General features: G+C 43.0%; 1 protein-coding gene across 1 annotated transcript in view; it reads left to right on the forward strand.

Moving 5' to 3' along the window:
- The window catches only part of LOC137539100 (oxidoreductase HTATIP2-like), a 34,165-nt gene extending 22,860 nt beyond the window's left edge, over positions 1 to 11,305 (forward strand). Inside the window, exons 5-6 of the mRNA XM_068261581.1 lie at positions 6,336 to 6,397; positions 10,817 to 11,305. Coding sequence (XP_068117682.1) covers positions 6,336 to 6,397; positions 10,817 to 11,051 — 297 coding nt within the window. The 3' untranslated portion in view covers positions 11,052 to 11,305. The remainder of the gene's footprint in view (positions 1 to 6,335; positions 6,398 to 10,816) is intronic.
- The last annotated feature ends 10,653 nt before the right edge of the window (positions 11,306 to 21,958 follow it).

Consider the following 21,958-nt stretch of genomic DNA (forward strand, 5'->3'; position numbering starts at 1 on the left):
CATGATAACCGTGGTGACAGGGTGCAACTGTACTGTATTTGGGTTGTATCGGATTTATCTGAAAAAGTTCTGGCATTGGGGGTGTGTTCATGTAACTGCAGAACTATTCAGTAACCTTTCGACAACTCTCGCTACGATCTGTTATAACCCAAGTTTGGAAATGCTTCTTTCCTAATAGAAGACAGTTTTGCTTCTCTGGACAGATCTTAAAGTGGTCTGAAACTTGACATAACTTTTAATAAAAATGTGTTTTTCTACTTTGTATTATTCATATAGTGATCATATTTGCTTTTGTGCACAAGTAATATTCTCTGTTTACAAATTACAAGTTTCCAAAGTGTAGTTTATCTTGCCCTGAAAGCTGCCATTGCATTTTATTCTAAATGCTTTTTATTATATATTAAAATCTTCTAATGAGTTATTCTGAGCTGTTTGTGTGCCTGAAGCACAGAGAGCTTCTCAGTAAGTGTTTTTTACACACACACACGCACACACACACACACACACACACACGTATCAACATTGGAATGTAAACAAAGATACTGTTATCTCCAGTTTGGATGTGGATTTGAAGCTGAATAGCAGGAGAAAGTGCTTTGTTTAACCATTTCAGTGATGTTCTGCTAAAAAAAATGTCTGGGATAGTAGGTTTAAAGCTGTGAGGAATCGTTTAGAGCAAAGTAGAAATGCTGACTTTCAGACCGCTTTAAATAGGAACTGTAGAGAAAAATGACAATGAATAAAATTGCTTATTTTTTTATAATGTTAATAAATTATTTAGTCAGTGTTTGCCCATTATAAAAGATTTGCTCTCCCTCATTTACATTCTGAAATTTACTACACGTGACAACATCTTTAGTGCTGTCAGGTGCAGCTCTGCGGATTGTTTGTTACTGAGAGTTGTATGCACAGATACTGCTTGCTTGCCAGCTGCCAAAGAGCTGTTTTTTTTCCCCCCCATAATGCAATGAGGTTCACAGACATAAAACTGTCAAGACCATGGTCATGACATCATATTGTGGGAGGGGTTTCACCACAATATCTGCCAGAGAAAAAGATTGGGAGCAGAATGGCATTCAAACAGTCAAGTCTGGTACTCACACGGTAAAAAAAATGGACAGATTGTTCTGATATTGGCAATAAACACTTCTACCTTTATTCTTGTGCATTTCGAACAACCGTTATTACAGATCACATTGGCAGATCATTGTTTATAGTCAGCAGTGTGTACAGAGCTATGAACCATAATAAAATGATGTGCCTGCGAGGTCTACGGCACTTGTTGTACATTCTGCATTGTGTAATGTTCAGATCGTTTACCGTATTGCCCATCAACATATTGCACCTTTCACATTGTGACACTTAGATATTGTGAAAGATAAATTGTGGGAATGATTGTTTTGGGTGATTAACATGATCTTACGTTCAGTGGGTAGCTATTAATTCACCTGACAGAAAACACAGGCTCCTGACAATTAAGCTCCCGGGTGCGTCGAACTGCAACTAAACGCAGCGTCGGGGGTGAAAGGTAAAATGAAAGTCCATAGACTTTTATTTTACCTTGGTTAACTCAAAGTTTCGACTTTACGTTACACCGCAGAAAACGGGCTCTGGTGTGAAAGAGCCCTCAGGGGAAAAAGGAAAAAAAAAAAAAAAAAAAAAAGATCCTAAAGAAGCTTCCCCTGTCCTCAGGAGAAAGGATCCAGCACTGGGATCCCCTGAAAGCCAACATGTCATTGCTTGTCACTGGTCCTGCATAGGTGCACTGGTTGCTTTCCCTTGGGCTTCAGCGGAAATGGGCGAGGCCGATCGGGTCCCCTGTACTGCACAGGTGCGAGTCGAGTGGACCCAATCGGGTTCTGCTATTTCTGCCAGAGGCCAAGCAGGCAAAGGTAGGTTGCTGTTGGCTCGGGAGTCCCAGTGCTGGAATGGGCTGACGTACGTGGACAGGAGAAGCCTCATTACAGGGAGTGCAGAATTATTAGGCAAGTTGTATTTTTGAGGAATAATTTTATTATTGAACAACCATGTTCTCAATGAACCCAAAAAAACGAATTAATATCAAAGCTGAATATTTTTGAAAGTAGTTTTTAGTTTTTTTAGTTTTAGCTATTTTAGGGGGATATCTGTGTGTGCAGGTGACTATTACTGTGCATAATTATTAGGCAACTTAACAAAAAACAAATATATACCCATTTCAATTATTTATTTTTACCAGTGAAACCAATATAACATCTCAACATTCACAAATATACATTTCTGACATTCAAAAACAACACAAAAACAAATCAGTGACCAATATAGCCACCTTTCTTTGCAAGGACACTCAAAAGCCTGCCATCCATGGATTCTGTCAGTGTTTTGATCTGTTCACCATCAACATTGCGTGCAGCAGCAACCACAGCCTCCCAGACACTGTTCATAGAGGTGTACTGTTTTCCCTCCTTGTAAATCTCACATTTTATGATGGACCACAGGTTCTCAATGGGGTTCAGATCAGGTGAACAAGGAGGCCATGTCATTAGTTTTTCTTCTTTTATACCCTTGCCAGCCACGCTGTGGAGTACTTGGACGCGTGTGATTGAGCATTGTCCTGCATGAAAATCATGTTTTTCTTGAATCAGACTTCTTCCTGTACCACTGCTTAAAGAAGGTGTCTTCCAGAAACTGGCAGTAGGACTGGGCGTTGAGCTTGACTCCATCCTCAACCCGAAAAGGCCCCACAAGCTCATCTTTGATACCAGCCCAAACCAGTACTCCACCTCCACCTTGCTGGCGTCTGAGTCGGACTGGAGCTCTCTGCCCTTTACCAATCCAACCACGGGCCCATCCATCTGGCCCATCAAGACTCACTCTCATTTCATCAGTCCATAAAACTTCAAAAAAATCAGTCTTGAGATATTTCTTGGCCTAGTCTTGACGTTTCAGCTTGTGTGTCTTGTTCAGTGGTGGTCATCTTTCAGCCTTTCTTACCTTGGCCATGTCTCTGAGTATTGCACACCTTGTGCTTTTGGACACTCCAGTGATGTTGCAGCTCTGAAATATGGCCAAACTGGTGGCAAGTGGCATCTTGGCAGCTGCACGCTTGACTTTTCTCAGTTCATGGGCAGTTATTTTGCGCCTTGGTTTTTCCACACGCTTCTTGCGACCCTGTTGACTATTTTGAATGAAACGCTTGATTGTTCGATGATCACGCTTCAGAAGCTTTGCAATTTTAAGAGTGCTGCATCCCTCTGCAAGATATCTTACTATTTTTAACTTTTCTGAGCCTGTCAAGTCCTTCTTTTGATCCATTTTGCCAAAGGAAAGGAAGTTGCCTAATAATTATGCACACCTGATATAGGGTGTTGATGTCATTAGACCACACCCCTTCTCATTACAGAGATGCGCATCACCTAATATGCTTAATTGGTAGTAGGCTTTCGAGCCTATAGAGCTTGGAGTAAGACAACATGCATAAAGAGGATGATGTGGTCAAAATACTCATTTGCCTAATAATTCCGCACTCCCTGTAGTATCCAGAGGCTTCCCCTTCTCGAGGTGAGTATCTATCTAACTTTTTTTTTTTTTTTAAATCATGGGTTTACTTTAAACACAGTACTTTCTTCTTCAGTGGGAAGCTTAGCAGCAACCTATTCAGAGGAAGTGATTACATTGTCTTTTGTTTATGTTTCCTTATCAGCCTTAATTAGTAAACATTCCTGGCAGTGCTTTATCTTAGCTGAATGCTTCACAGAAGCTGAAAAAGGAGAGAAATGGTCTCTGGATATGATAACACACACGTGTGCACGCACGCACACACACACACACACACACACACACACCTTTAAAGAGCATATAAACTGTACTTTGGGAACTTGTGATTTTTAAACAGAAGAAATTCCTTGTGCACAAAAGCAATCAAGATAACTGTATGTGTAAAAAAAAAAAAAAAAAGTAGGAAAACCACTTTTTTTTTTTTTTTTTAGCAATACAAACTGTTTGGGGATTTTGTACTAAAAATGTTTTCACTGTCACTGTTGGAGAGATTTCCCCACATCCTGTTTGTACAGGAAGTGAGGAAACGTCTCATAGATTTGGACAGAGGACATAGTAATAATATGAAAGAGGTTCCTTCCCCTTACCACACTAAACAAAACACATTTTTCATCCTGTAATTGGAATGTAATGCCTGGTACACACCATGTATTTTCCTGCCAGATCAATAGGTTGAATCGATCATTTCCAACAGGTCTTATCTGAGTTCTGATTGTTATACTGATTGATTTTGTTCAGAAGTGAACAGAAAATCGATCTGAAAAATGATCAGAAATCAGATCAGACCTGTTGGAAATTATTGATTCGACCCACCTATCTGACAGGAAATTGCATGGTGTGTACCAAGCATAAAGGTAGTAGAGTCTATCTTTTGCATGAGATCCTATGAAGCAGTGTTACCTAATATTTGCAGTCCATTCTTTTTTGCATTTGCTTGCCTTCTGTTCTCCCATATCCAGCATGTCCTATTTTCTTGTGTTTGAAGTCCTTTCCTGGTTGTTTTTTAATTCAGTGGGATGGCTGAGATCAAACCCTATACAAGTGTTAATCGGAGCTTAGAGATATGGTCTATAGCAGGGGTCTCAAACTCAATTTACCCGGGGGCCGCAGGAGGCAAAGTCAGGATGAGGCTGGGCCGCATAAGGGAGTTCACGTGTCCCCGCCGCAAAACGAGGGCTGCAGAGCCCCCAAATTGCCCCGGGGGCAATCCGCCGGCATTTCCTGGAAGGGGCAGAGCTTTCAGCTTCAGCTCTGCCCCTCCTGACGTCAATCGCGGCGGATCGCCGCCTCTGCCCGCCCACTCTAAACATAAAAAAAAAAATTGGGAAAATAGGAAAAAATGCCAGGAATCTTCATACAGCCATATTACGGCTGTATAGCGATACCTGGCCAAAGCGCTGCGGCTGCGTATGGACCCCCTGGAAACTCTGTCAGGAAATGTATTGCTCTTTCTTTTGATACATGTAAAATTACACTACCGTTAGGCTTGCTACTAAAAGTGACATTTACCGCATTTAAAAGTATACTATTTTCCTTCGAAACTTTAAAATCGATTTTCTCAAAAACTATAAGGTCTTTTTGAAAAATTGTTTTTTCCTCTTATTCCTAATGATCTCCTTAACATATCCTGCAAATTTAGGGTTTCTAGCATTTAAGGTGGATTTGCTATTAACCATTAAAGTCGGCGGGTTTTTAAATGTGTATTTTTTTCCTTTGCAACTTTAAAATCGATTTTCTCAAAAACTATAAGGCCGATTTGAAAAATTTTTTTTTCCTCTTGTAGCCACTGGGGGCCCCTACAAGCTCTGGGGCCTTGGGGCCACAAAATATTGTATCGCGGGCCGCGAGTTTGAGACCCCTGGTCTATAGGATGGTAATCATCCAGTTTTTCATGCAAATTGTATCCTGCCAGTTTGACTGCCAAATTTAAATCTGCATTAGGCCTCTTTTCCACGAACTGTTGAGCTGTGTGCTCAGCAAGCAGTTGCCAGGCAGCAGTGAGCAGTTGCCAGGCAGCAGTAAGCAGTTGCCAGGCAGCAGTAAGCAGTTGCCAGGCAGCAGTGAGCAGTTGTGAGAGTTTGAGAGGCATTTCACTGCCTCTAAACAGTTCGTGGAAAAGAGGCATTAATGTTGCATGAAATTTGCTTGCAAGTCAGAATCATTTGCATCTCTTGGGACATCTCTAAACACTATTTGAAGCCAATCAAATGCAATGCAATGCAAATGCAAGGCAGGTGGCAATGTACATAAGTCATAAGTCAGTGTTGTCATAAGGCCTCTTTTCCATGGACTGTTGAACTGTGTGCTCAGCAATCCGTTCCCAGGCAGCAGTGAGCAGTTCCCAGGCAGCAGTGAGCAGTTCCCAGGCAGCGCTGAGCAGTTCCCAGGCAGCGCTGAGCAGTTCCCAGGCAGCGCTGAGCAGTTCCCAGGCAGCAACGAGCAGTTCCCAGGCAGCAACGAGCAGTTCCCAGGCAGCAACGAGCAGTTCCCAGGCAGCAACGAGCAGTTCCCAGGCAGCAACGAGCAGTTCCCAGGCAGCAACGAGCAGTTCCCAGGCAGCAACGAGCAGTTCCCAGGCAGCAACGAGCAGTTGTGAGAGTTTGAGAAGCATTTTACTGCCTATCATCGGTCCGTGGAAAGGAGGCCTAAGTCTGGCGTAGACTTATCTTTGCAGACCTCACCTGGGTCGTATCAGATTATGGTGTGGGCTGCTGGAAGGTTTGTGGATTACCGTTTTGCATCCCAGAGTTTTCTGTTCTTAGTAGATCAGCCCCATAATGCACTTTGTTTCTCATTAGGGGGAAGTGGAGGCTGAAATAGAAGAAATGGGCTTCGAGAGATTCTCCATCTTCAGACCGGCGTGAGTATAAACCTCTCACTATTACACAGAGGAAATCCCCCGCTTTTACTGCTCTTTGATTGACATTACCTATCTTTAGGCCTCTTTTCCACGAACTGTTGAGCTGTGTGCTCAGCAAGCAGTTGCCAGGCAGCAGTGAGCAGTTGTGAGAGTTTGAGAGGCATTTCACTGCCTGTAAACAGTTTGTGCAAAAGAGGCCTTATTCAGCAGCGCTGCTTTGTAATAATTGCACATATAAGTGACATATTGGTGTTTATTCACATCAAAATCTGCATTTCTGGATAATTGGACAGGGACTAAGAAACAAGTGGTATTTAGAGAGAGAGAGCAGACAGCAGAGCAGGCCTGTGATGTCATTGCAGCGGGTGTGTGCGGCCTGCAGGGGGAGAGACTAGTCTGTGCAGCAAAACTGCCAGGGGAATGTGCACAGCTTTACAATCTAGCTCCTGTGCTGCTATTTTGCCTCCTTAAAGTAAACCAGAGATCTAAAAATAGCACAAATCGATACTTACCTGGGGACTTCCTCCACCCCCATAAGTTTGTCTGAGTCCCTTGGCGGTCTTCCTTTTAGCAGCGATCAGCCCTGGTAACTGGCTCAGTCGCGTCAGTCTGGATCTACTGCGCATGCGCGGACCCGACTGAGCCAGTTACCAGGGCTGATCGTGGCTGAACGGAAGACCGCGGGAGGATGCCGAGGGACTCGCACCTGTTTATGGAGCTGGAGGAAGCACACGGTAAATATCAATTTTTGCTATTTTTAGATCACTGGTACACTTTAACCTCTTGAGGACCGCAGTGTTAAATTCCCCCTAAAGACCAGGCCATTTTTCTTAAAAAGGGCCACTGCAGCTTTAAGGGCTAGCTGCAGGGCCGCACAACACAGCACACAAGTGATTCCCCCCTTCTCCCCACCAATAGAGCTTCCTGCTGGTGGGGTCTGATCGCTCCCCCAGGGTTTTTGTTTTTGTTTTTTTAGCAAATATTTATGTAATTATCTTTACAATAAATTTCCTTATTTTTCTTTTTCTAAACGCGCCCTCCCTCCCCCACCAGCCAATCCCTGTGATCGTCTGTCATAGGCTTCAGCCTATGACAGCCGATCACCTCTGATCCCTTGTACAGCGATGCCTCAGATCGCAGCGATGTACTGGTAATTAAGACAGCGGAACGCTGTCTAACAGTCTCTTAGCGGCGGTTGCCGCTGGGAGGCTAAAGGCGGAGCATTACCACGTGCAATCTCCTGCTAAACAGGCCCCAAGGACCTTACACCGATCTGCGTTAGGCAGTGGTGGCTCCAGGAATTTATTTTAGGGGGTGCTATGCAGGTGCTGGACCAATTTCCGGGGGTAGCTGATGACCTGCGGAGCGCGCCGCGGCAAAAAAACGGTGTGGCTAAAAATGGTGTGGTCATGACCTGATGAGGGCGGGGCTAACTGTAATTTAAAGTAAATCCAGTGTGAGAGTGATATGGAGGCTGCCATATTTATTTCCTTTTAAACAATTCTAGTTGCCTGGCAGCCCTGCTGATCTATTTGGCTGCAGTAGTGAACTGAATTACACCAGAAACAAGTATGCAGCTAATCTTGTCAGTTCTGACAATATTGTCAGAAATCCCTGACCTGCTGCATGCTTGTTCAGGGTCTATGGTTGAAAGAATTAGAGGCAGAGGACTAACACTGCAGCCAGGCAGCTGTTATTGCTTAAAAGGAGATAAATATGGCAGCCTCAATATTATTCTCACCTCGGGTTCCCTTTAAAAGTGCAACGCAAAGACAGAGGGCCCAAGTTTTGGTGACCCTTTCCCCAGAAAATTCACATAATTTTGCAGGTTTTCTCAAGAAAATCCGTAATATGAGCAGATTTGAACAAAAACCATGTTCAACAACCCCAATATACACAATCGTTATCAGATATGACCCCAATATGCACAATCGTTATCAGATATGACCCCAATATGCACAACCGTTATCAGATATGACCCCAATATGCTCAATCGTTATCAGATATGACCCCAATATGCACAAACTTTATCAGATATGACCCCAATATGCACAATCGTTATCAGATATGACCCCAATATGCACAATCGTTATCAGATATGACCCCAATATGCACAATTGTTAGCAGATCTGACCCCAATATGCACAATCGTTATCAGATATGACCCCAATATGCACAATTGTTATCAGATATGACCCCAATATGCACAATTGTTAGCAGATCTGACCCCAATATGCACAATTGTTAGCAGATCTGACCCCAATATGCACAATTGTTAGCAGATCTGACCCCAATATGCACAATCGTTAGCAGATCTGACCACAATATGCACAATCCTCAGCAGATCTGACCACAATATGCACAATGCTCAGCAGTTCTGACCACAATCAGCAGCACCACCTGAAAGAGAAAAGAAAAACCCATTTACTCACCTACAGTCAGAAGACCTCCTGTCCCGACCTCCTCCTGTCCCAACCTCCTTGTGGCGCGCAGCTCCCACGATCCTCTTCCTTCGCATGACTTCCTGCCTGCAGCCTGCATTACCCGGCGAGCAGGGCTATGGGAAAATGGCCACCCGAAGCCCTGCACTGCAGACTCCAAGTCTGCAGAGCAGGGCTTCGGGCGGCCATCTTACCGTAGCCCTGCTCTGCTGCTTCGGGCTGCCGATGTGAACTGACTCGGCGTCTCTTAGACGCCTGAAGTCATTTCACGCCAGGGGGTGCTTGGACAATTCTAGAGGTGCTTGAGCACCCCCTTGCACCCCCCTGGCGCCGCCCATGGCATTAGGCGGTCCTGGGGCTGCCGCCACACCCATCGAAATAACCCAGTAGGCAAGCAGTTAAAGGACACATCTGAGGAATTAAAAAAAAAAAAAGATCTACTTACCCGGGGCTTCATCCAGCCCCTGGCAACCGATACGTCCCTCACCGAAGCTCCGGTGTCCCGGTATACTCTCCGTTGGAGATGCCAACCTCACCAGGTCAGCATCTTCTGCGAGTGCGCGGCGCGATCACACTCATGTGGCTTGCAGCATTGATCTCTACTGCAAGATACATAATAAATCCCTTTTACACTCCAAATTGCGTTTGCGATTAAGTTTTGTGATTTAATGTTGTAGGGATTTTTCACTGGATGCTAGGAAAAGAGAAAATGCTGAAAAATAAAGCATGCAGAACTTTTGCCATCAGGCAAAGAAATCGCACCGCAGTACTATAAAAGGGTTCCTATGTTTCTCATGATTTTGCTGATGTTCTTGCGATTTCCATGCGATTGGAAAAAGTAGCATATAAAGCTGCATACTGCATTTTCCAACTACATGCAAAACGCAAGGACATCAACAAATCAATGAATAAAGCAGGAAAACTTTTATACTAGTAAGATCCATTTCTGATCGCAAAAGTTCTGCATGCTGCATTTTTTTCTAGGATGCTCCTTTCCTAGCATCCAGTGAAAAGCACAAAGCCTCCAAAAACTGCAGGAAAAGAGCAAAAAAAAATTGCATTGTGTAAATCACAAAGAAATCGCATTGCATTTGCGGTTTTCAGTGTGAATGAACCCTAACACTAATGCTAGGAATACAAAATGAGTTTTTCGGCAGATTAACTGGCCGATCAATTTTCCATTCGCTTCTATGAAAAAATTGTTAAGAAAAACCATCACAATCAGATCCGACCTGTCATAAATTAACTATCGAGCCATCTATCTGCTGAAAAATCTTATGGTGTATTCCCAGCATTAAAGCGGGATTGTCAGCCATAAAATTCCATTTACCCACTGCTCTGTGTTTGTTATGCAGCCTGCAGCCTCACCCTGCATTGCAAGCATTCCAATATAATCATAAATGTTTCTGCTGTAATCTTATCTCAGTCCGCCTGGCTCTTTTTGTACATTGCCAATGAGAAGGAAGCTTGTCGTCACCCCTCCCACATTCTTGCTCCCTACTGATTAGCTGAGGGCAGTTCAGTGAGCTGCTGAAACACAATCTATGCTGTGCTCTTATGTGTTTACAAAGCAAGCTAGCTATGACAGTGCAGTTTCTAGGAGAGAAAAAATTAAGGCAGGTAAAGACATCAGGATAGGCTTCAGTCAGAGGGATTTATGAGTGCAAATACAAGGAACAGTTTTCTCTTTATTTACTTTATAAAATTTAGTGAAAAAAATGTGGACAGTACAGTTATTTATCTACTTATTTTTGTTTCTTTTCCTGTGATAGTATGGCTGTCCCTCCTGCTTTAAGAAGCAGAGCTAAAACCATTTCCCTTATAAAAGTTTCACACCAGCTCCTTCCTTAAAACCTTAGGGAGAAGGGATTTAATATTTATAATTATTATTATTATTATTATTTAATTTTTTTTGATCAGTGGATGGCTTTATGTGAAGGCTTACTAGTAGCTAAATGTTCTCTTTTTCTCCATACAGAGTTCTAATGGTTGATAGGGTAGAGTCCCGCCCCATGGAGTGGTTTGCCAGGAAGATGATGGTGCCCATCGCCTACATGTTCCCCACTGCCCACACTGTGCCCATCACTTGCGTGGCCAAGGCCATGCTGAATAACGCTGTGATGCCGAGCGAGAAGAAGGTGGAACTGCTAGAGAACAAGGCTATCCATTCCCTGGGAAAGCTGGGTGAAGCGGATGCTAAGGGGAAGTGCTGAGGGGAATGTGCAGCACTCAGAGACTGTGGATAGAATTCCTGACAATGCCACACTGAGGGATTATGGGTAAAAACCCTCCCAGTACCGCACTGAGGGGTCATGGGTAATCACCTTAACAATGCCGCACTAAGGGATCATGGGAAAATACCCTGCTAGTGACACAATAAGGGTTCATAGATAATTTCCCTTCTAGTGCCTCACTGTGTGGGAATTAAGGGTGAATACCAGGGATGCTCAAATTCGGATTCGGGAGATACCCGGATAGTTGCAATCCGGATATCTCCCAGTAATGCTGTGCGGGGTGGGCTGGGGGGGGGTCAAGCTTTCCTCTCTGACGTCTTCTTCGCGCGTCCTTCGGCGCCTCCCACGATGCGGTCCACGCGGCGGTCACGTGACTACAAACACTTCCTCCTTTCGGGTTAAAGGAGGAAGGGTTTGTAGTCACGTGATGCGCGTGGACCGCATCGTGGGAGGCGCCGAAGGACGCGCGAAGAAGACGTCAGAGAGGAAAGCTTGACCCCCCCCCCCCCCAGCCCACCCCGCACAGCATTACTGGGAGATATCCGGATTGCAACTATCCGGGTATCTTCCGGATCTGGATTTGAGCATCCCTGGTGAATACTCTGCTGATGTGTCACGGAGGGAATATGGGTAAACTACATGTTAGTGCCTCACCGAGGAATTATGGGTAAATATCATAGTCCTACTAAGGGATTATTGACAAATTCCCTGCCAGTGCCTCACTGAGGGGTTATGGGTAAATTCACTACTTAAGGATTCATACACCCGTCTGATTTTTCCAAACGATTGGTCCTTCAGACTGGTCGTTTGGACGTCAAATCGGGCGTGTGGAAACCCTTATTGTGGAAGAATCAGACGTGTGTATGTACCTTAATGCCGGGAATACACGTTGCGTTTCCGCGGCTCATCGAGCCATTAGATGGCTCGATCGATAATTTCCGACATGTCCGATCACCCGCCGGATCGATTCCGCGATCGATACCGCGGGCGGGACAATAGAAAAAGATAAGGAAAACGAGCAGAAGATAAGAGAATCGCCCGCGGAGACGAGCGGGAATCGATTCGGCGGCATAATCGAGCCGCGTAAACGTCCCATGTATTCCCGGCATAAGGCCTCACTGAGGGATTATGGGTAAATATACCGGTTTCCTCCTTCATCCCAAAAACATACAGATAAGTTAATTGGCTTCTCACTAAATTGGCCCTAGACTACAATACATACACTACACGATACATACATAGACATATGACTATTGTAGGGATTAGATTGTGAGCCCCTCTGAGGGACTGTTAATGACAAGACAATATATTTTGTACAGCACTGCATAATATGTTGGCGCTATATGAATAGTGTTATAGTTAGGGATTATAGGTAAATTCACTGGTAGTGTGTCACTGAGTTTCTGGCTGAATACCCAGATAATGTCATACTGAGGGATCATGTGTGAATACGCTACTAGTATCACAGTTAGGAATTCTGGGTAAATAAGTACCACCAGTGAGGGATTATGGGTAAAAATCCTGCTAATGTCAAACTGAGGGATCTCAGTTTGACAGCGCAATGCGCAACCTGATCACCGATGTGAAGAGAGGGAGCGTGTGCATGTGGCAGTCATGGGGGGGGGGGGGCTGAATAAGCAGCAGCGTGGGGGCGGGTGGTATTATTGCTTCTTTTCATGGGATTATGATAAATACATTGCTGTGGCCCATTGAGGCATTATGGGTAAATATCATGCCCGGGTCAGACTGTGGCATTATGGGTACATGTCCTTTTATCAGTTTGCCTCATGTACACCCAAGCTAAGCAAAGTGGTTGCAGTGTCCGCAGGAACTAATCCAATAACTGCTGCTGTTTTTCCATTCCTTTGTAGAAAATAAAGCAGAAAATCTGTTTGGCTGCTACGGACAACACTGCTTTTTCTTAACCCTTTTAGGACTGACCATTTTGGCCCCCTTAAAGTGGTATTGTCACCATAAAAATCAAATTTCAACAGCAACTGGTCTGAGTGTATTAAGTGATACAGATGCTAAACCTGCATTCAAAACTTGCATAACTTTTTCTACTGTTATGGTTTGTAGTTATCGTAATTGTAGTTATCACATACTTTAGGAGCACTGGCCCTAGTTGAATGCTGGGAGTTCTTTTTATCTATAATATATTCCTCCTCTTCTATTTATTTCCCTGCCTAGCTGCTTATCAGAAACACCCTCTGATTACTTGTGTTTACAAGCAAGGGGTGACTCAGTGATTGGATGTGTAAATTAAAGAGACGCAGTTCCTAGTATTCACCTCAGTGGGAGGGTCTGAAGACTCTGGGAGAAGGGCAGCTAATGAATACACGATGAGCAAGAGAAGGGAGGGAGGAAAACGAGTCAGGGAGGATATGATGTCAGCATTGGCTTGGCAAGATGTCCACTGCCTACAATAGGATTTTCTGCTTTTCTTTTATAAAATTCACAGGAATCATTACATGGATGGCACAATACATCCAGGACCCGTACTTTTAGTCAGTACGGGGCTGGATGCAAGGGGGCAGCTGCGATCCTCGGTGGAACGCGGAAAGTGAGTGAAGCTTGTTTACAATGTGATCACTACGGTCACCGGCGATCGTAGTGATCATGTGATCAGGAGCCAATGGGCGCGGCTCCTAAATAATGCCAAGAGATGAAGCTGTCAATTGATGGCTTCATCTCCGGGCCTGTGTGCGCATGATCGCGGCAGGAAGGTGCGGACCACGTAGTTTGAAATCCACGTCGTGTCAGAGGCTTACAGCCACAAGCATGACTTAGATTTAAACAACGTTCATCCGCAATAACAAAGCATCCTGTGGTGTTTAATGGCTTTAGGTGATAACTGAGGGATAATTTTACTCTCTTGCTGTTTTCTTGATGTAACTAAAGGGAGATAGATATATTTGTCCACTTTCAAGAAGAACGCCAATCATCCATCAACTCGGTCGAGAATAGTCTAACATGAGTACAAGGCTTCCATTCACTGCTTTCAGGTTTCTCACTGTGGTCTCTAGAATAGTAAGTTAGGGAATCTCCTCAGTGGACACATTCCCTCACTTCCTGTTTTCAGTGACACCAATCTATTAGACAGGATATAAGATTTTTCACTGCTTATGTGCGGCCACACCCACTTACACAACTTCCTACAGTAAATGTGTGAGCCAAGCAACAGACACACAGAGTGGAAGTAACAGAGGAACTGTTCCTGACATTACTGCTATGCATACAGCAGTCTAGGAGGGAATAGTTTTATATTTTTCTGTGAAAGTGAAGCTATATTTTAAGGTCTCCCCATATTTTTAATTTATAGGGAATTTGTGCCTTTTTATGGTTTTATAATTTTTGGTGCTGGTGGATTTCTATGAATGTATTTCTATGAATGTATTTCTTCTATATCTATGAATGTATGTATTTATGAAATGAAAATACAATAAATGGGATTGCACTGTATGTTGCTTCTGCAGAGCACGTTGTCCGCCTGCAAATAAAATATAAGTGTCTTATTCAGAGTGGAGTCCTGGCTGTGCTGTTCTTTAACCACTTATTGATTTTAATGCAGTATATCTACGCCCCAGAGACTTCATCTTAGCCTCAGGGGCGTAGATATACAGGATCTTCTCAAAAAATTAGCATATTGTGATAAAGTTCATTATTTTCTGTAATGTACTGATAAACATTAGACTTTCATATATTTTAGATTCATTACACTACAACTGAAGTAGTTCAAGCCTTTTATTGTTTTAATATTGATGATTTTGGCATACAGCTCATGAAAACTCAAAACGCCTATCTCAAAAAATTAGCATATTTCATCCGACCAATAAAAGAAAAGTGTTTTTAAAACAAAAAAAGTCAACCTTCAAATAATTATGTTCAGTTATGCACTCAATACTTGGTCGGGAATCCTTTTGCAGAAATGAGTGCTTTAATGCGGCGTGGCATGGAGGCAATCAGCCTGTGGCACTGGTCAGGTGTTATGGAGGCCCAGGATGCTTGGATAGCGGCCTTAAGCTCATCCAGAGTGTTGGTTCTTGCGTCTCTCAACTTTCTCTTCACAATATCCCACAGATACTCTATGGGGTTAAGGTCAGGAGAGTTAGCAAGCCAATTGAGCACAGTAATACCATGGTCAGTAAACCATTTACCAGTGGTTTTGGCACTGTGAGCAGGTGCCAGGTCATGCTGAAAAATGAAATCTTCATCTCCATAAAGCTTTTCAGCAAATGGAAGCATGAAGTGCTCCAAAATCTCCTGATAGCTAGCTGCATTGACCCTGCCCTTGATAAAACAGTGGACCAACACCAGCAGCTGACATGGCATCCCAGACCATCACTGACTGTGGGTACTTGACACTGGACTTCAGGCATTTTGGCATTTCCCTCTCCCCAGTCTTCCTCCAGACTCTGGCACCTTGATTTCCGAATGACATGTAAAAGTTGCTTTCATCTGAAAAAAGTACTTTGGACCACTGAGCAACAGTCCAGTGCTGCTTCTCTGTAGCCCAGGTCAGGCGCTTCTGCCGCTGTTTCTGGTTCAAAAGTGGGTTCATGCTTCCATCTGCTGAAAAGCTTTATGGAGATGAAGATTTCATTTTTCAGCACAACCTGGCACCTGCTCACAGTGCCAAAACCACTGGTAAATGGTTTACTGACCATGGTATTACTGTGCTCAATTGGCCTGCCAACTCTCCTGACCTGAACCCCATAGAGAATCTGTGGGATATTGTGAAGAGAAAGTTGAGAGACGCAAGACCCAACACTCTGGATGAGCATAAGGCCGCTATCGAAGCATCCTGGGCCTCCATAACACCTGAGCAGTGCCACAGGCCGATTGCCTCAATGCCACGCCGCATTGAAGCAGTCATTTCTGCAAAAAGATTCCCGACCAAGTATTGAGTGCATAACTTAACATAATTATTTGAAGGTTGACTTCTTTTGTTTTAAAAACACTTTTCTTTTATTGGTCGGATGAAATATGCTAATTTTTTGAGATGGAAAATTTGGGTTTTCATGAGCTGTATGCCAAAAGCATCAATATTAAAACAATAAAATGCTTGAACTACTTCAGTTGTGTGTATTTGAATCTAAAATATATGAAAGTCTAATGTTTATCAGTACATTACAGAAAATAATGAACTTTATCACAATATGCTAATTTTTTGAGAAGATCCTGTACATATATCACTGCCATGCCCACACTCCCATGTGCATTCTTGGCGCAGCCCATTCACCAATCTAAGTGCGTGTCATCAATGACCACTGGCATCAACGAGATGCCGTGGTCATCGATAAAACTAAAGTAACACATGCACGCGTTACTTTTTGTTAGCGTATTAATAGTACACACAGGAAGAAAAAGTGTGGTGACATCTAGTGACAAATAGTAAAATAACATCTACTTACTTTTTTTTTTTTTCATAAAAACACACACTGTACATATACCATTAAAATTTACCCCTTACCTCCCCCACTCTCCCATAGTTACACAAATAAAACATCTGCATATTAAAAAAAAAGACAATAAAAAAAACATAGTTACCTTAGGGACTGAACTTCTTTAATATGTATGTCTTGAGGGTATATTGCTGTTATTTAGGCATATATGGGCTTGTAATTAGTGATGAACGCAAAATAGAAAAAATACACCTTTATTTCCCAAAAATATATTGTCGCCATTGTACTAGGGAAATATTTTAAACGTTGCAATAACCGGGACAAATGGGCGAATGTGTGGGTTTTATTTGAAAACTATAAAAGCCGAAAACAGAAAACGATACATTTTTTTTCTTATTATTCCCGTTAAAATGCATTTAGAATAAAATAATTCTTTAAAAAAATGTACCACTCAAAGAAAGCATAATTAGTGGCGAAAAAACAAGATATAGATCATTTTGTCGTGATAAGTAGTGATAAAGTTATTGGTGAATGAAAGGGAGGAGCGCTGAAAGGTGAACATTGCTCTGGTCTATAAGGGGAAAAAACCCTCAGTGGTGAAGTGGTTAATGTAAACCTGGAATAAAGTTTCCTCCACTTGAGCCCATCTCTGCCACATTCTACAAACATTTCTTTAATTGGCCCTAGACTATGATACATACACTACACGATATAGACATATGACTATGGTAGGGATTAGATTGTGAGCCCCTCTTAGGGACAGTTAAGTGACAAGACTATATATTCTGTACAGGACTGCGGAAGATGTTATATTAAAAAAATACTAAATAATAGACCAGAGTGTCATCTCATCTAGCTGCCAAAAGCTGGAGAATCTGCTATCTGTCACAGGGGCAGCCATCTTGCTTTCTGGAAATGCCCTTAGCTGCAGAGGGAAGTTCTTGAGAACATGTTTTAGGCCAAATGGCATGGTCAGTGCGATGAAAGTAATTTTGGATTGATCCAATTTTTATGCTATTTTTGTGCAAATGTATGTAGCTTGGAATTGGACTACACAAAGCCATCAGCTAATAAGTGCAATTAGAAGAAAACCTTTATAGATCATTAACCATTTTAGCCCGCGGGGATTTTTCACCTTATGCATCAGAGCAATTTTCACCTCCCATTCATTCGCTAATAACTTTATCACTACTTAACACAATTTATTGATCTATATCTTGTTTTTTCGCCACTAATTAGGCTTTCTTTGGGTTGTACATTTTGCTAAGAATTATTTTTTTATAAATGCATTTTAACAGGATTAATAAGAAAAAAATGGAAAAAATTCATTATTTCTCAGTTTTCGTCCATTATAGCTTTAAAACAATTCATGCTACCATAAATAAAACCTATGTATTTTATTTGCCCGTTTGTCTCGGTTATGACGCCATTTAAATTTTGTCCCTATCACAATGTATGGCGCCAATATTTTATTTGGAAATAAAGGTGCATTTTTTCCGTTTTGCGTCCATCACTATTTACAAGCTTATAATTTAAAAAATGTTCGTAGTATACCCCCTTCACATGCATATTTAAAAAGTTCAGACCCTTAAGTAACTATTTATGTGTTGTTTTTGTGGTTTTTTTTTTATTGTAATTTTTTTTTTCCATTAAAAATTTTATTTGGGTAATATTTTGGTGTGCGAAATAAACAATTAATTTTTAATGTTTTATTATATGTAAATTGTAATGTAAAAAATATGTATGTAGATGTAGTTTTACTATTTGGGTTTATTTTTTTTCCTCTTTGTGCTTCTCGATCACCGGAAGCACAAGGTGGACAAGGAAACTCTTTTTTTTCGCAGGAAGACTGAAGCCTCTAGTAAGAGAGCATCAGTTTTTCTGCTGGGGACACGGATCGGTGATCGGGAACCATGTTCCCGTTTACTGATCCCAGGGCTACCGGGGGACAGCATGGGGGCAGAAACGCGGCACCGCAGCAGAGCATCCGCCTGGACGTGAGAATCACGTCCGAGTGGCAGAAATGGTTAAAGGACATCCAAGATGAAAATAAACTGATGAGAAATAAAATTGTATTTGTCCTCTTTCTCCTAAAATGAGTTTTTTGTTTTTGTTTGTTTTTTTATAGATATCCCACAGTTTAATTTTATATTTAAATCTAGTTTTAAGTGTTTTTTTTTTTTTTTTTTTATACTGTTTCATTGTCTCTGCTTAATGGCACCTTCATTGAAGAATGCTGGAGCTCAAATCTATGAATTATTGACTCTTTTATATCTCTTTCCTGCTCTCAGAAGCCATTTACTGGCAGAAAAGTGTTTGACGGCTGTAATTACTTATCAGTGAGGGTTATGCTATAGTCTGACCCGGACAAAAAGTGTCACTCACATACCTGATTTTTAACTCTTTCACGCAGAGGGGAAAAAAAAAAAGGAACGCAGCCTAGTTATTTGTGTGCTTGGCACTGTACATACACATGTCTATCTCATCATGTCACCTCGGGTATCCTTTAACAATCTCACTCACCATCTCTACTCTCTGGACAAGAAGTGAAAAACTATCCTCCATACCTGTACCTTATGTTTCTTGTATGTTTGGGCCACACACGGATCTCTGCCCCTCATGCCACAGTGTTACACATCCACCTACATAGCTCCCAAATACCCCACTTTTGGAGGGACAGTCTCTCTTTGGTAACCCAATTCCTCTTTCTCCCTCATTTGTCCCTCAAGACTGATGTACAGATCTGTGTTAATATATGTATTTTTCTACTGAAAAATGTGTTTAACTGACTTAACTTTATTACCATCAATTAAATTGATACTTTTTCTTATTTTCAAACAATAAATCGAAGAAATAAAATGAATGCTGATAGAGATCACCAGTGTAGTTTAAATCTTAAAGAGATTCTGAAGCCTCTTTAAAAATCCAGTTTTTAGCTCTTATTTATGTTAAGGATCTATGCTCGACCTAAAATGCAGCTATCCCGCGGCTGAACAAGGGTTTTATCACCCTCAAATCCTAGGGAAAAAATCCACGACTTTCTTGGTCGTGGATTCTGCTGCCCAGGGAGGCAGAGCTTACCACTGCAGCTCTGCCTCAATTTGCGTCAATCCACCGCGGATCTCCGCCTCTCCCCCGCCCCTCTCAGTAAAAGAAAACAGAGAGGCGGCGATCAGCAGGGATTGATGCAAGGAGAGGCAGAGCTACTTCAGAAAGCTCTGCCTGCTCCAGGAAATGCTCCCCATTTTTGCCCTGGGTATTTGAGGGTGATAAAAGCCTCGTTCAGCCACGGGATAGCGGCGTTTTATGTCGGGCATAGATCCTTAACATAAATAAGGGCTAATTACTGATTTTTAAAGAGGCTTCAGAATCTCTTTAAAGAGAGTCTGAAGCGAGAATAAATCTCGCTTCAGACCTCATAGATAGCAGGGGCATCTGTGCCCCTGCTAAAACGCCGATATCCTGCGGCTTAACGGGGGTCCCTTACCCCCCAAATCCCCTCCGTGCAGAGGGGGGATCTCTTCCGCATTGAGGCAGGGCTAACCGCCGCAGCCCTGCCTCCCGCGTGTCTATCAGACGCGTACCTCCGCCTCTCCCCCGCCCCTCTCAGTCTTCCTTCACTGAGAGGGGCGAGGGGAGAGGCGGCGATGCGCCGCTGATAGACGCGCTGTGAGGCAGGTCTGCAACCGTTAGCCCTGCCTCCAGGAGGAGCAAAATCCACGACCAAGTTGGTCGTGGATTTTGCAAGGGGGGATTTGGGGGTGAAGGGACCCCCGTTTAGCCGCGGGATAGCGGCGTTTTAGCAGGGGCACACATGCCCCTTCTAACTATGAGCTCTGAAGCGAGATTTATTCTTGCTTCAGAGTCTCTTTAACCATTTCCGCCGCCCGGACGTGAAGCTCACGTCCGGGCGGCAGCTCTGCAGCGCTCCCGCGCTTGGGCGCGCTCCCGCCCGCGATCGCGCCCCCGCGTCCCCGCTGTGTCCCCCAGTAGCCCAGGGATCAGTGAAAGGGAACATGGTTCCCGATCACCGATCCCTTTCCCCCGCAGAAAAACCGAAGCGCTCACCTGTGAGGCTCCGGCTCTTCTGCCCGGCCAGATTTCCGCATCCCCCTTGTACTTCCGCTTAGAGAGAAGTACAAGGAGGGAAACTAAAAACGAAGGTGGCCATCTTGTGGCCAAATAGTAAAACTACATCTAAACATTTTTTACATTACAAAATACACATTTTACAACATTAAAAATTTACTGTTTTTGTCCCACACCAAAATATTACCCAAATAAAATTTTTAATGGTAAAAAAAAAAAAAATTACAATTAAAAAAAAAAAAAAGACATAAATAGTTACCTAAGGGTCTGAACTTTTAAAAAATGCATTTGAAGGGGGTATACTACAAACATTTTTAAAATTATAAGCTTGTAAATAGTGATGGACGCAAAACGGAAACAATGCACCTTTATTTCCAAATAAAATATTGGCGCCAAACATTGTGATAGGGACAAAATTTAAATGGTATAATAACCGAGACATACGGGCAAATAAAATACATAGGTTTTAATTATGGTAGCGTGGATTATTTTAAAGCTATAATGGCCGAAAACTGAGAAATAATGAATTTTTTCCATTTTTTTCTTATTAATCCTGTTAAAATGCATTTACGGTAAAGTGGCTCTTAGCAAAAGGTACCACCCACAGAAAGCTTAATTAGTGGCGGAAAAAACAAGATGTAGATCAATACATTGTGATAAGTAGTGATAAAGTTATTAGCGAATGAATGGGAGGTGAAAATTGCTCCGATGCATAAGGTGAAAAATCCCCGCGGGCGTAATAAAACAGTTAGTTGAATTTACCTGGGGCTTCTTGCAGCCCCCTGGAGGTATCCTGTGCTCACGACGCCAGTCCAAGTCCCTCCAGCCAGCAGTGGAGGCCGGTCACGCACCTTCTCACTGCACTCCCGATGCTAAGAGCGTACTGCGCATATGCAGTACATGGAACTCGCTACTGCGCAGAGCGTTCCCGGCAGTGAGAGTGCAATCAGGGTGCGCCCGGCTTGGGGCTGCGCATGCGCCCCATCTAGGGGCAACCAGCCAGCTTAGCGAGGGTCGCCGCTGCTTGCCGGAGGGACTTGGACCTGTGTTGTAGGCACAGGAGGACTCCAGGGGGCTGCAAGAAGCTTCGGGTAAGTTAAACTCCTAAAATAAATTATAAAACGACATCTTTTGATTCTTTGTGATATGCATGAAGAGGGGTGTGGTGGGGGAGTGGTTAGAGGTGTGGTGGGGCATGTCTTAAAGTGTCCCTGTTTCTCATCTCAAAAGGTTGGGAAGTATGCACCTGCTATAGAAAAAGGGTTTCACAACAATAGCTATTTACGGCCAAGCGGGAGACTCAAAGCATTTTCAATCAACAAATCTAAGTATACTTACAGTAAGTGTGCTGCCTTTGCCATTTATATGGCAAAGGTATTTTCATTATGGCTA

Source organism: Hyperolius riggenbachi, chromosome 11 (assembly GCF_040937935.1).
Source record: "Hyperolius riggenbachi isolate aHypRig1 chromosome 11, aHypRig1.pri, whole genome shotgun sequence".
Lineage (NCBI taxonomy): Eukaryota > Metazoa > Chordata > Amphibia > Anura > Hyperoliidae > Hyperolius > Hyperolius riggenbachi.